This window comes from Macrotis lagotis, chromosome 4 (assembly GCF_037893015.1).
Source record: "Macrotis lagotis isolate mMagLag1 chromosome 4, bilby.v1.9.chrom.fasta, whole genome shotgun sequence".
Classification (NCBI taxonomy): domain Eukaryota; kingdom Metazoa; phylum Chordata; class Mammalia; order Peramelemorphia; family Peramelidae; genus Macrotis; species Macrotis lagotis.
Genome location: NC_133661.1, coordinates 202,328,936 through 202,342,451, shown reverse-complemented (window position 1 = coordinate 202,342,451; position 13,516 = coordinate 202,328,936). Strand labels below are relative to the sequence as shown.

At 41.7% G+C, this 13,516-nt stretch overlaps 1 protein-coding gene and 1 long non-coding RNA gene across 6 annotated transcripts in view; one reads left to right on the top strand and one right to left on the bottom strand.

Moving 5' to 3' along the window:
• Positions 1-13,516, top strand: part of SPTBN5 (spectrin beta, non-erythrocytic 5) — a 97,069-nt gene that overhangs the window by 27,506 nt on the left and 56,047 nt on the right. For all 5 annotated transcript variants that reach the window (XM_074235162.1, XM_074235160.1, XM_074235158.1 and 2 more), the window contains 9 exons: positions 305-545; positions 1,635-1,774; positions 2,270-2,369; positions 6,220-6,390; positions 7,212-7,376; positions 7,699-7,925; positions 9,621-9,807; positions 10,426-10,626; positions 11,521-11,637. In XM_074235162.1, coding sequence (XP_074091263.1) covers positions 305-545; positions 1,635-1,774; positions 2,270-2,369; positions 6,220-6,390; positions 7,212-7,376; positions 7,699-7,925; positions 9,621-9,807; positions 10,426-10,626; positions 11,521-11,637 — 1,549 coding nt within the window. The remainder of the gene's footprint in view (positions 1-304; positions 546-1,634; positions 1,775-2,269; positions 2,370-6,219; positions 6,391-7,211; positions 7,377-7,698; positions 7,926-9,620; positions 9,808-10,425; positions 10,627-11,520; positions 11,638-13,516) is intronic.
• The window catches only part of LOC141522072 (uncharacterized), a 31,947-nt gene continuing 20,167 nt past the window's right edge, over positions 1,737-13,516 (bottom strand). Inside the window, exon 3 of the long non-coding RNA XR_012478124.1 lies at positions 1,737-1,852. This is a non-coding gene — a long non-coding RNA (uncharacterized LOC141522072). The remainder of the gene's footprint in view (positions 1,853-13,516) is intronic.

The following is a 13,516-nucleotide window of genomic DNA, read 5'->3' as shown; positions in this document are numbered from 1 at the left end:
GAATTAGAAAATTCCATATTAAAATTATCTGTGCTCTATTATATTTTTATTTATTTTGTCCCATTTTATTTCCCAGTTGCATTTTACTCTGGTTCTGGCTGCATTGGCCTGTAGGTCATGTGTTTGACACCTCTGCATTAGACTATTAATATGAATAACACACATGAGGATATCCTGAATCCTTCTTCCCTGGTGAAGGATAACAAGTCCAGTATCAAAGATTTGAGAATTAATTAGATTGGGAAATAGGGGAGAAAGAGAGGAGCTGATTAGGGTTCAGCTCTTAATTTCTTCTCCTGGACAGGATGAGACAACTGGAGACTCAGGGCCAACAACTGGCCAGCTTGGAACTCCAGGATTCCCAAGCCGTGGCAGCTGCTCTGGAACAGTTGGGTCAGCTGGCCCACAGAGTGGACATGGCATGGGAGGGGCGCCAGCAGCGACTGCAACAGGGGCTGGAATTGCAGTTGTTTGTCCGGGAAGCAGATGGCTTCAGTGCAACCTGTGCCAACCATGAGGCATTCCTCCAACTGGACAACCTTGGGGTACACACCACTTTGGGATATGGAGCTGATGTTGGGGTAGATGATGAGAACCCTGGGAATCAGGATAATAATTGCTCATATTTGTGATCTGAGAAGCACGATGACATAATTGATGATCTTTGTCCTTCATTTTTGAAGATGACCATGACATCAGGGAAGTGATGTCATGACAAGCACATGAATTGGATTTGAGTGAGGGGGTGCTGGGCTAAGTCACCAGCCTCACTTTCTCCTCCATAGTCATCTGGACCCAGTGGCCAGATAGAATCAGGACAACTGGAGATGGCCCTGGATGTGAGGCAGTCAGGGTCAAGTGACTTGCCCAGGATCACACAGCTAGTGAGTGTCAAATAGATGAAGCCACATTTGAACTCCCTTCCTCCTGACTCCAAGACCAGTGCTCTATCCATTGCACCTGCTCAGAGTCATAAATATGTGGATTCATGTTGCTTCTGACTCATGCTGGCTGTGTGACCATAGACAAGTTAATTAACTTCTCAAGTGCTCTGAACAATTCTCTAAGATTATGGGTTGCAGAAAAGATGATGGCCTGCATTGGAAGAACTTTTTTCCTCTGGGAGTTCATTTATGCCAAGGAAACCACAGGTCCAATACTTATCACCTGTTTATGACTTTCAAAGTACTCTAAAGGACAGCCAAGTGGATCAGTGGATAGAGCATCGACCCTAGGGTCAGGAGGACCTGAGGTCAGATCCAGTCTCAGATAGTAATTATCTGTGTGACCCTGGTCAAGTCACTTAACCCAATTGCCTCAGCAACAAAAAAGGCTCTAGATAACATTATCTCATTTCATTCTCATAACAACCTCACAAGGAAAGCAAACAAGAAGGCATTGCTTCCATTTTACAGATGAGAAAACTAAGGTCCAAAGAGGTTAAACGACTTACCCAAAGTCACATAATAAACAAGTGGCAGAGCAAGGGCTTGATCCCAAGTTCTAGATCTAAAACTGCAACATCAGGTATCTGGGGGAAAAAAGAGATTTCTTGTGTTTGTCGCTGGGTTGGAGGGTGGAATGGATGGAGAACATCTTGGTACCTGGAACTAGCACAATGTCTGTGTCCCTAGGAGAATGTGGGTGAGGTGCAGAACTTGTTGCAACGACACCAAGAATTTGACCAGCTCCTAGAGACCTTGAGTCCACGTGCGGAGAACCTGAGGTCTCATGGGGAGAGGCTGACAAAGAAACAACACTTTGCTACCCATATGTGAGTTTATTATATGTCTTCTTTATCTTTTTTGCCATCTTGTGACTAGTGACTTGGTGAGTTAGGAGGAGCTCCAACCTGGGAAGAGAAAGAGAGCAGAAAAATCAGGATTTCAATTAACAAGCAATTATTAGGCAACTATTAATATTGTTATGGGTGAAACATATGGTGTCACAATCTAAGTGACACAGTAGAAAGAGCTTGGGGTCTGGAATCTAGAAGATCTGAATTCAAAACTGGCACAAACTAGTTGTGTGACCCTGGCCCAAGTCAAATCCTGTTTGCCTCAATTTCCTCATCTGCAAAATGAGCTAGAGAATGAAATGGCAAACCACTCCAGTATATTTGCCAAGAAAAGTCCAAAGGGGTTATGGAGAGTCAGACATGAGAGATCAATTTAACACCAACAACAAAACAACATCACTGGAGTGTGTTTGAACTCTAATTTGTGGGTGAGGTAGAATATAGTCCTCACTCAGCATCCTCCCTGCTCAGGATCAAAGAAAGGATTGCAAATAGCCAGGATCGATGGACCAAACTCCAAAAGAAGAGTAAGCAAAGGAAGAAACAGCTGCTGGCTTCTCTTCAGTTACAGGTACAATGTGGGATTCTTGGCATGGGGTTTGGGGAACCATATTTTATTGTTGGGAGGAGTTTCCATAGACTAACCATAGAGGTGATCCATAACCATAGAGGCAGATGGATCAGAATCTTGGAGGATCTTAGAGTTGTGGATGGGAATACAAAAGCTATCTAATCCAACCCATACCTTAACACAAATCCACTTCCTTGACAAGTGGTCATCTTGCCTCTACCTGAAGACCTCCAGTGAGGAGGAACCCACCAACTCCTAAAGTGACTAGAATAACCCTTTGCTATATAGCCCTGGAGAAGTCATTTAGCCTAAATGCTGCAGACGACATGGTAGGCAGAGAAGAATGTTATGTCAATAAACAGTTTATTTAGGCACAAGTTCTTTGAACAAGACACTCCATCTCCTGACTCCTGGTCTTTTCAATGACTGTTCTCCATCTTCTCCCTCTTGTCTTCAGCTCCTGGCTTCCTTCAAGTCTTAGCTAAAACTCTGTCTTTTGCAAACCTTTGATTGTCCTCAATACTGGCATCATTCCTCTGATTTTTACCCAATTTTTTATGTACATATGGCTTGTATTGAGCTTTAGGCAAATTAACTGTTTGCTAGTATCAGATTTTTTCTTTGCCTACCATTTCCTTTGCAATACAAGGACTGTAGCCCAAGCTTCCAGAAAATTGCAGATTTCCATTTGTTTCATTAAAAGAGGCACAGGTTCAAAATAAACTCAGAATGTTGAAGTTAGAACAGCTCATTCCTCCTGAGTACCAGTCTAACAAACCTACATATTATCCATGCCTACAGTATTATCTCTGTGGAGATGGAGAGGTTGGCAGAACGTTCTGTGAATCTAGTTTTCAGTAAAAGCAAAATTTCTTTATATTGAGCTGAAAATATTCTCTGAATCTTCCACTCACTCTTTGTTCCTTAGTTCTGCTATCTGAGGACAAATAAGCACTCTCTTCCACATGTCTGCCCTTCAAATAGTTAAATCATTTGAACATTTATTTTTTTTAGGTTTGTTTGTTTTTTTACAAGGTAATGGGGTGGCTTGCCCAAGGCCATACAGCTAGGTAATTATTAAATGTCTGAGGCCGGATTTGAACCCAGGTACTCCTGACTTCAGGGCAAGTACTCTATCCACTGTGCCACCTAGCTGCCCCTGAACAAACATTTATTAAGATCTTACTATATATATATATATATAACAAGCACTGGGATACAAAGAAAGACAAAAACAGTCCCTGCCCTGCAAGAGTTCATATCAAATAGTGGATAACGATATACAAGATACTACGTATGTGGAAAATGTATACAGGATAAATTGGGTAAAAATCAGAGGAAAAGTGACAGTATTGAGGACAAATAAAGACCTGCAGAAGGTAGAGTTTTAGCTGAGACTTGAAGGAAACCAGAAGACTCAAGGGAGAACTTGAAGGACAGCTATTAAAAAGGCAAGGAGTCAGGAGATAGGAACTTCAAGAAAACATTGTCACTGGACCACAGAATATGTTGAAGGGAGTGCAGTGTAAGACTTGAATGATAGGAAAGGGCTAGCTGATGAAGAGCTTTAGAAACCAAAAAGAGAATTTCATATTTGGTCCTGGAGGTAATAGGGGACTGCTGGAGTTTATTGAGGAGGAAAGAGGGTGACTGAGTCAAATGTGAGTTTTAGAGAAATCACTTTGGTAACTAGAGGATAGACTGGAGTGGGAAAAGGACTGAGAGAAGGAGACCAATATTCCTATCATGGTTCCATCACCCCTAAATATTCTCTTCTCCAAGCTAAAGCATCATGAGTTTCTTCAACCTAGCCTCACAAGATATGATCTCCAGTTCCCTTACTACCTTGGCTGATCTCAAATGCTTCCATCTACTCCACACCTTTCTATAGCATGATATCCAGTACTGGATACACCAGATACATACTGACAACTCTCATTTTGGATGCTATGCTTCTCCATATAGCCAAAGATCACCTTGGCCTTTTTGCTCATGTGTCCATGGTGACTCATACCGAGCTTGCAATCTACTAAGAAATTCTGTCTAGCTAGGTCCAAATTTTTTTTAACTTGTAAAATCAATTTTCTGAACCCAAAAATAAGAACAGATCTATATAGTTGGAAGGGAATTCAAAGGTTCTAATCTTAAGAACAGCCCTAAAAGATTCTGGGCAGAACAACTGGCTCCTAGGTGGATGCCTAGCAACTCACCTACAGCTAAGGGAGATTATTTTTCCCACCTACCTCTCTACAGTCCCCATCCCCAGTTTGGTTAAGGCCATGGCTGTTGCAGGTGGCACAGTAGATAGAGTACTGGTCTTGGAGTTAGGAGGATGAGAACAGGAGTTCAAATCCAACCTCAGATACTTGACATTAACTAGTTGTGTGACCTTAACCCTGATTGCCTCACACGCAGGGCCATCTCCAGTCGTCCTGATTCATATCTGACCACTGGACCCAGATGGTTCCCAAGGAATAAAGTAGGGCTGGTGACTTAGCACAACACCTCCTCACATAAATTCAAATCATGTGATGGTATCACCTCTCTGATGTCATGGTCTTCTTCAAGAACAAAGGGCAAACATCATAATGATGCTGTTGTTCTTTTCTTCATCATCTTCTGTATCATCAATATCTCTTCCTCTCCCTCCTCCTCCTTCTTCCTCTCCCTCATTACTTCTTCTTTCTTGATTATTGCTTCTTCTTCCTCTTCCTCCTCTTCCCCTTCTTTCCCCTTTTCCTTTCTTCTTCTTTCTTCTCCTTCTCCTCCTCCTCCTCCTCCTCCTCCTCCAATGACTTCACAAGGGTGATGTCTTGACTTGCCAGTGAATTGGATTTAAATGAGGCAGAATTGCACAGTCATCAGTCTCACTCTCCTCAAGATATGCTCAAACTCAAATATCAAGGGCTACCTTAATCCTGGGGGCAGAAAGGAGACACAGTTGATAGAGTGCTAGGCCTAGAGCCAGAAAGACACTTTCTGAGTTCAAGTCTCCTCTCAGACACTTAGTAGCAATTTCTCATCTATAAAATGACTTGGAGAAGGAAATGACAAGCCACTCCAATATCTTTGCCAAGAAAACCCCAAATGGGGTCACAGGGAGTTGGACACAACCAAACAATAGTAACCTTATTCTTCATAGTGGACCTTCCCCCATGTCCCTTTCCCATCCATCATGATGTCTGCCCTCAAGGAAAGGATGTCTGCCCATTCAATAGGAAAGATAAGACATATGAAATAATCAAGAGGAATGTCACTGACTTCAGACTACACCTTTTGCCAAAGAAGCTTAACAAGAGTAGGCATTAGTGGGGGAAGGAATAATAAGGAAAATAGTAGTGATATTCTCTTTATCTTAGAGGTCTTAATGGGTGTTTTAATGCCTAACCCTAGTGAACCTGTGACATGACCCAGCTCAGGGAAGTGACCCTGCCTTTCTTCCATTCCCCTGATATTCTATCAACTTTTTTTTTTGCACTATAATGGACAAATGATGGGTTTGGAGTTGAGGATTTGACCCTACTATAAACTACCTTGGTAACCTTAAACAAGTTTTTTAACCTCATCTATAAAATGATTATGTGTAATCTAGGATCCTTTGCATTTCTAAATCTATGCTATGAGCTCTCATTCTACCTACTTTTGCTCTCCAGGGCAGAACAAGAGCATCAATCTTATTGAGACTGGGGCCTGTTCCCTCTCGCTAACCTCTAAATGTACAGAATAATCCCTTGGGCCTTTCCCTTACCCAAGGATCACCGCCCACCTACTTTCCTTGGGCATTTTCTAGCTTACCTACTTCACATCTGGGGTAATGAAACTCAGATTCCCTGGTGTTTCCTCTGGATAGGAATGGAACCAGGATGTGGCTGAAATGATGCTGTGGATGGAGGAGAAATGTTTGATTGCTGCAAAGGAGTCATTCCAAGAACCTGGCATTGTTCTTTGCAAGCTCAAAAGACATGAGGCGGCTGAGAGTGAGATAATGGCAAATCAGCCCAGGGTTGAGCAGCTACAACAGGTAGGAGAGCAGGAAACTGAGTGGTCTCCCTGCGGGGATTAAGTCATTGCCAGTTTGTATTCAAAAACTCAAACCTCTTCAGAAACCCTCAAGGTGCACTCCCTAGATTGACTGACTTCTATCCAGATGAGTCTCAGAAATTCTGAAAATGACAAAATTCCAACACCTCCCCCTACCAATCTTGGTCTTCTTCAGTCATTAATCTATCTTCTTGCCTCTGGGTAGGGCTTGAAGTTCATAAAGGTAGCTATCATCACTTTTCTTAAAAAAAAATTAATATCTCTAAATGATGTGTTCCAAATTTCTAATCCCAGCGACCTGAAATACACTCTAATGTCCAAGCTAACACTTGGTACAACAGTCCTGGAGAGTCTGTTGGAGACCTGTGTTCAAATTCTGCCTTTGATAATCAGTCACTTAGCCTTAGTGGGAAGCTCAGAGCCTAAGTTCTCCCATCTATAAAATGGGCATCATAATACTTATTCTTACTATCTACCTCATAGAATTGCCATGAAGAAAGCATTTGAGAAGCTTTAAAAAGCTATATAAATAAAATGAGCTATTATAGCCCCTATCCTTAACTTTACCTGGACTTCTCATTCTCCACCCCACAGCTTTAAAGAGGAACTATCCCAGCCCATGAAATGAACTACATTTCAGCAAGCCTAGATCCAAAGGTCTTCTCCCCACCTTTTCATTCTACAAATTTCCATCCATCCTTAGGTGCTGCCCTCAGGACACTGAGAGTTATTTTGCTGCCCCCATTCAACAACAACCACTAGCACCTTTCCACTTCTGTGGGTCTTTTGTCTTTACTCCAGCTGGGAAACAAGCTTCTAGACACCAATCCTGATGCCCGGGATAACATGCAAACCAAGCTACAGAACCTAGACAAAAATTGGAAGGAGCTGAATCACAAAATGGCAGAATGTGGAGATAAACTACGGCAGGCAGGACAGCAGGAGCAGCTTATGGAGCTACTGCAGGTCAGCCCCAGCTGGGTGGGGAGGGAACTGGAGAAAATAAGAAACAGGAAAGGGATAAGATAGACTACTCAGGAAAAAGTAGCCTAGCTGAGGCCTGAGGCTTGCAAAGTACTGTAGCCTAGAGTAGGATGGGTAGGAATGCTCTAAGCAAGTAAAATATTTATTGAGCACTTATGTCCATGACACTGTTCACAGTTCTATCTTGGAACCCCACAGATGCTCAGCCCATGGCTGGGTCAGAACAGATTGAATTCAGCCAGAAGCACTCCATCCATTTCTTGCTTTTGTCTATCCTAATGAGGTACCTCTCCCTTGCCCCCAGGATGCCAAAGACAAAATGGAGCAGATGGAACGGGGGCTACAGAGCCCAGAGATGGGTCAAAACCTCCACTCCAGCCGAGAGCTACAAATAAAACACAAACGATTGGAAAGTGAGAGCCAAAGGCTGGCAGATAAGATGAGTACCATTGTTACCCGGGCCCAAAGTGTTGCCACCAATCACTTTGATTCTCAGACCATTCTGGATGAGACACAGAAATATCTCCAAAGGTGGGCTTTCTATAGGCTTTTCTTCCTTCTCCCTGCTTCCCAAGATAGCTGGTCTCTGCTTGTTATTTAAAAGTATTGCCTCGCATCCAGGGCCATCTCCAGTTGTCCTGATCCATATCTGACCACTAGACCCAGATGAGTCTGGACCCAGAGGAGAAAGTGAGACTAGCGACTTAGCCCAGCATCCCCTCACTCAAATCCATTCCCATGCTTGTCATGGCATCACCTCCCCTGATGTCATGGTCTTCTTTGAAAATGAAGGACAAACAAAGCAAACAACCACCATATAGAATAGTAGATCTAGAGAAAGCTAGGTGGCCCAATGAATATAAACTGTCATACCTGGAGACTGAAAGATCTGAGTCTAAACCCTGCCTCATATGTTTAGTAACCGTGTGATACCAGGCAAGTTTCTTATAGCCTTTATTTCCTCATATGTAAAATGGGGAACATAATAAAGTCTACCTGCCAAAGTTGTCATGAGATTCAAATGAGATATTTATAAAATAATTTGCAAACCTTAAAGTATGATTATCAATATGAGCTATTCTTCTTAGAGCTGGAGGCATTGAGTACAACCCCTTCATTTCATATTTGAGGAAATCAAGTTCAAGAGCCTTTTCCAAGGTCATATAACTAGTGAATGTCTGAGGCAGAATTTGAACACAGGCTCCTGACTCTGAGTCAAGTACTGTTTTGCCCACACTAGACAGGTAACTTCTGAGTTGTACTCTTCTGCCCTACAAAGGCAGAAAAGTTTCACCAGCTTATGCCTGAATTTATCCAAAGTTTCTTTGATTGGTTGTTAGACCCAAGGCTGACTCTTTAGGAAGTCCTTGGGAATCCTTTATGGGAAAACAGAGAGGGATAAACCATGCTAGTGCTCTCAAAGGGCCATGGTGTGGGACTGGAATGATCCCTAGCAGCTATTGAGTCCAGTCCTTTCATTTTATTCACGGAGAAACTGAGAATCAGAGAAATTAAATGATGTGGTCAGGATTATATACTTAGCAAGTACCTGAGGAATGGATTCAAACCAAGGTCTTCCTGACTGCAAACCCAATACCCTATCCACTAAGCCAAAATTCATATTTCTATATCACATCAAAGTTTACAACATGCTTTCTTTAAAGCATCCCTGTGAAGTAGGTAAATTAAGTATTAATACCCACATTTTTCATATAAGAAAACTGAGGCTCAGAGAGGTTAAGACACTTCCTAGGGTCACACAGCTAAGTGCCTGAAGCAGAATTTGAACCCAGGTCTTCCTGACTCCAAATTCAATGCCCACACTAGGTGGGTGGCACAGTGGTAAGAGTGTTAGACCTGATACCATGGAGAACTGAGTTCAAAACCCAACTTACTAGCTATGTGACCTTAACCTCAGGATGCCTCAATTTCCTCATCTGTAAAATGAGGATGTCAATAGCACCCACCTCAAGGATTGTTGGGAGGATCAAATGAACTGATCATTTTTTCTGGTCCATAATAAACCCTTTATAAATGGTCACTTTTATCTTCATCATTATTCTTATTCTATGAATCAGGACTCAGCAGAAGCATCCCAAAGCATGCCAACTACTGATTCACAATACCCAGAATCCTCTTTGATCATCACTCATATCCTAGATCATCCTTGACCTTGCCAAGGGGAAGAAAGGGCCATTCATTTCCCTGTTCCCTCTCTCAACCCAGGTTTCGGGCCCTTCAGGGGCCGCTGACAGAACGCAGACAGCAACTACAGGCTTCAGTTGAGCTTCATCAGTTTTACCATTTGCAAGACTTGGAAATCACCTGGGTGAAGGAGCGCATGTCCAGCGCAGGTTCCACAATCTGTGGCAAGTCCTTGGATGCAGCCCAGAGGCTTCTGTCCAAGCACAAGGTGACCCCTACCCTGCCTCCCTCCCTCCCCAGTTCCCTGGATCCCAGCCATCTCATACCCCCCCACTAAGGGGACCCTCTGTTCTCAGCCCTCCAATTCTCTAAACTCTCTACCTATCCTGGGTTTGGGACCCTTCCAGCATCTTATTTTCCATCCCCACTTCCAGCTGCTCTGATATTGAGACTCTCGGTCGAATGGTCACCTCCAACAACAATTTGAATGAAGTCAGCTGGGCTTATAGTTGGAAAGAACTGATTTCAAATTCTGCCTCAGACACAGATGAACTGTGTGATACCAAGCAAATTATTTACCCTCTCTGTGCCTCAGTTACCTTGCCTGTAAAATGGCAATAATAGCACCCACCTTCTGGGGTTACTGTGATGATCAAGTGAATTAATTAGCATATAGAAAGCACTTCACAGATTTTAAAGACTGTTATAAATGTTGGTTGTTTTTATTATAACAATAATTATTTTTATTATAATAATAATTATTATTATTATTATGAAAACTTATTATTAATTGTGGTCATCATCCTCCTCCTTTCCACTCCTGGAAACTCAAGCTCAAGAGTCTTCATTTTCCTCTTAAAATTTGGTTTTTTGGTTCTGTCCCAAGGAGCTTCAAGCAGAGGTGAATGCTCACCAGGTCCAAATGCAGAAAGTGCTGGCATCTGGGCAAAGCATGGCAGCCTGTGGGCACCCTTCAGCAGAGGACATCAAAGAACGCAGCCTGCAACTGGAGAGTTTCTGGCTAGAACTGAAAGAGGCCTGCGACAGGCGAGCCAGGCAGCTACAGAACTCTGTCGCCTTCTATCAGGTATGAAGCCAGGAAGAGGGATGGGATGGGGAGGGAAGAGAAGGTCAGTTAAAGGTCCAGGGACAGCTCCCAAGAGAAGAGGCATCTCAAGATTGGTAAAGGACCAAGTGACTTATCATGGCTTCCACAATCCCTTCAATAGCTCTATAAGCAATTATAGTAATAGTGAGTAAACATGCTTTTTATGTCCTTTCATTCTTGGGGAAGTGTTGGTATACGGAGAGAATCTGAAGAGTTGGTAGGGGTTATGCTTACCCTTAGTAAGGAGTTTGTGTGGTATGAAGGTTTGTTATTGTTCAGTTGTTTTTCAGTTGTGTCTGACTCTTTGACTCTATTTGGAGTTTTCTTGGCAAAGCTACTAGAGTGATTTTCCATTTCCTTCTCTGACTCATTTATACAGATGAGGAAACAGAGGTAAACAGGTTAAGTGACTTGATCAGGGTCACACAGCTAGTAAGTATCTGAGTATCATCATGAGGATGAATCTTCCTAATTCTAAACCCACTGTGCCGCCGCCAAGCTTATTTTTTTTACTAGCCATGTGACTGTGGGCAAGACACTTAATCTGTCTTTGTCTTAGTCTCTTCATTTGCAAAATCAGAGGGAAGAGAGAGACAGAGGATCTCTACCCCTTAATGGCCTCCAAGTTTCCTTCCAACTCTAAATCTGTGATATCATAACTCCTGAAAAAAATGGGAACAAGAATTAGGTTCATAAAGAATGGTTGGTACATGAATGCAAAAATTCTGAGCATCAAGGAATAGATGCCACTTATAGAGGAGGACAGGTACCCTAGTGGTGCTAGACACAAGAAGGAGTGGTAAAACTACATTCTAGGACCAAAGTGAGAGGGCACCTTCAGAGTACCCTAGCTGACCACATCTCTCCTGGTAGTACTTGCTTGATGTATCAGACTTGGAAGACTGGTTGGAAGAGAAGCGACCCTTAGTGAGCAGCCAAGACTATGGCAAGGACCAGTTGGCCACTATCAACCTCATCAAGAAGCATAAGGTACTTTCCACCTCTTCCCTCAGAGGGCTAGATGCATGAAGGCTAGGTGTGTGATAATTCTTCTTGGAGAAAAACACCCATTAATTATGTTCTTCTAATTTCAGGGGTCTGAGGGAAGCCAGTTCCATTAAACCATTTATAATCAGATCAGCTTTTATAGAGGGGTATTTACTTCAAGCAAGAACAAATACACACACACACACACACACACACACACACACACACACACACACACACCCTCCAACAATTGGGGGAAATAATCTCCACTATACCACTTTGGTTTCTATTAAGGGGAGAGAAGGAGGGGCAGGTTCACAGTTTAACTCATTTCTTTTATGATATTTTTGTTGTTCATTTTTTCAGTTGTGTTCATGACCCCATCTGAGGTTTTTCTTGACAAAGAATAACTTACCATTTCCTTCTCCAATTCATTTTACAGAAGAGGAACTGAAGTAAACAGGGTTAAATGACTTGCCCAGCGTCCTGTAGCTAGTATGTGAGGCTGATTTGAACTCAGGTCCTCCTGATTCCAGATCCATCTCTCTATTTGGTGTGCCACTTAGCTGCCTCCTCTATGATAATACAGTCCCACTAAGTTCCAAGACCCAACTCTCACTGTGGGGCTTGAAATCCTAACATCTTGGCCTCTTGAGGCTTTTCTGCTTTGGTGGGCAGCAACATCTGACCTGGGCTATACAATCTCCAAAGCCCTAGCTCCTGGGTCATTGGAGGTGCCACTCCCTGCACTTAGAATTTAAAATGACAAACAAACCATATGCATCTTCTTGTTGTTGTTTATTATTATTATTATTATTATTATTATTATTATTATTATTATACTATGTTATGGAAATGCTTGTTTTATTCCATAAATGTAAAATAAAATAAAATTTTAAAAATAAAGATCCAGGCAGTTCTGTTTATGCAACTAATGGAAAAAGAGCACCCACCCATGTGAATGTCTTCTTCCAGAAGTAGATTCCTAGAGTCTCCATAGAAAGTCTGGGCATGGGCCAGAGACCCATTAAGTAATCTTCAAGGCTGTTTTCAAAGTCATTGCTATCTCCCCAAGACAGGCTTTACATCCTATATTTCATTCCTATTGTAAATTGCTTTGAAAACTTTAAAAATACTGTAAATGCTAAGAATTATTATAGATTTAATTTCTATTTTACCCTTTTAATTATAAATGCTTCTAATATATAATTATATATGTATATATATATATACATTCATACACATACGTGAATATAGACCTAAATATGCATATATTATACATGTACTCACATATATGTATATGAATATTTGTGTTTGTGAGTGTGGGTGTATATATTAAAATATGATGTGTTTATTATATTATTATATATTAATATTATATAAAGAAATATAAATATTAAAATTCAGGCTCTGACATTTCTCAGCTTTGTGACCTTGTGACTTAAACTCATTGAGATTCAGTTTCCTCATCTGTAATGAGGAGTGGTTTTAAAGAAGGTCTTTTATAAACCTTAAAAGTGTTCTATAAATGGGAATTATTAATGATATTGATCTGTAATCTCTCAGGATGGTGGGAAGTCCCTCCCCTGAGGGCAGATGGCAACCTGACAGTGAGTTAGTAGCTACTATGTTAAGCTTTAGAAGGTTATTTGAGGTTCATAAATGACTTACCAAGGTCAAAGTAGTTAAGAGTCAGGTTTTTCTGATTCTAAGCTTTCTATTCATTCTATTCTACTTACTTTCCATAGTAATCATACAAATAATAATAATAGGAAATGGGAACAAGTATTTATTAGGTATCTGCTTTGGACCAGGCACTGTTATAAGCACTTTATAAATCTTATCTCATTTGATACACCACCTTGGGAGATGGATGCCCTTA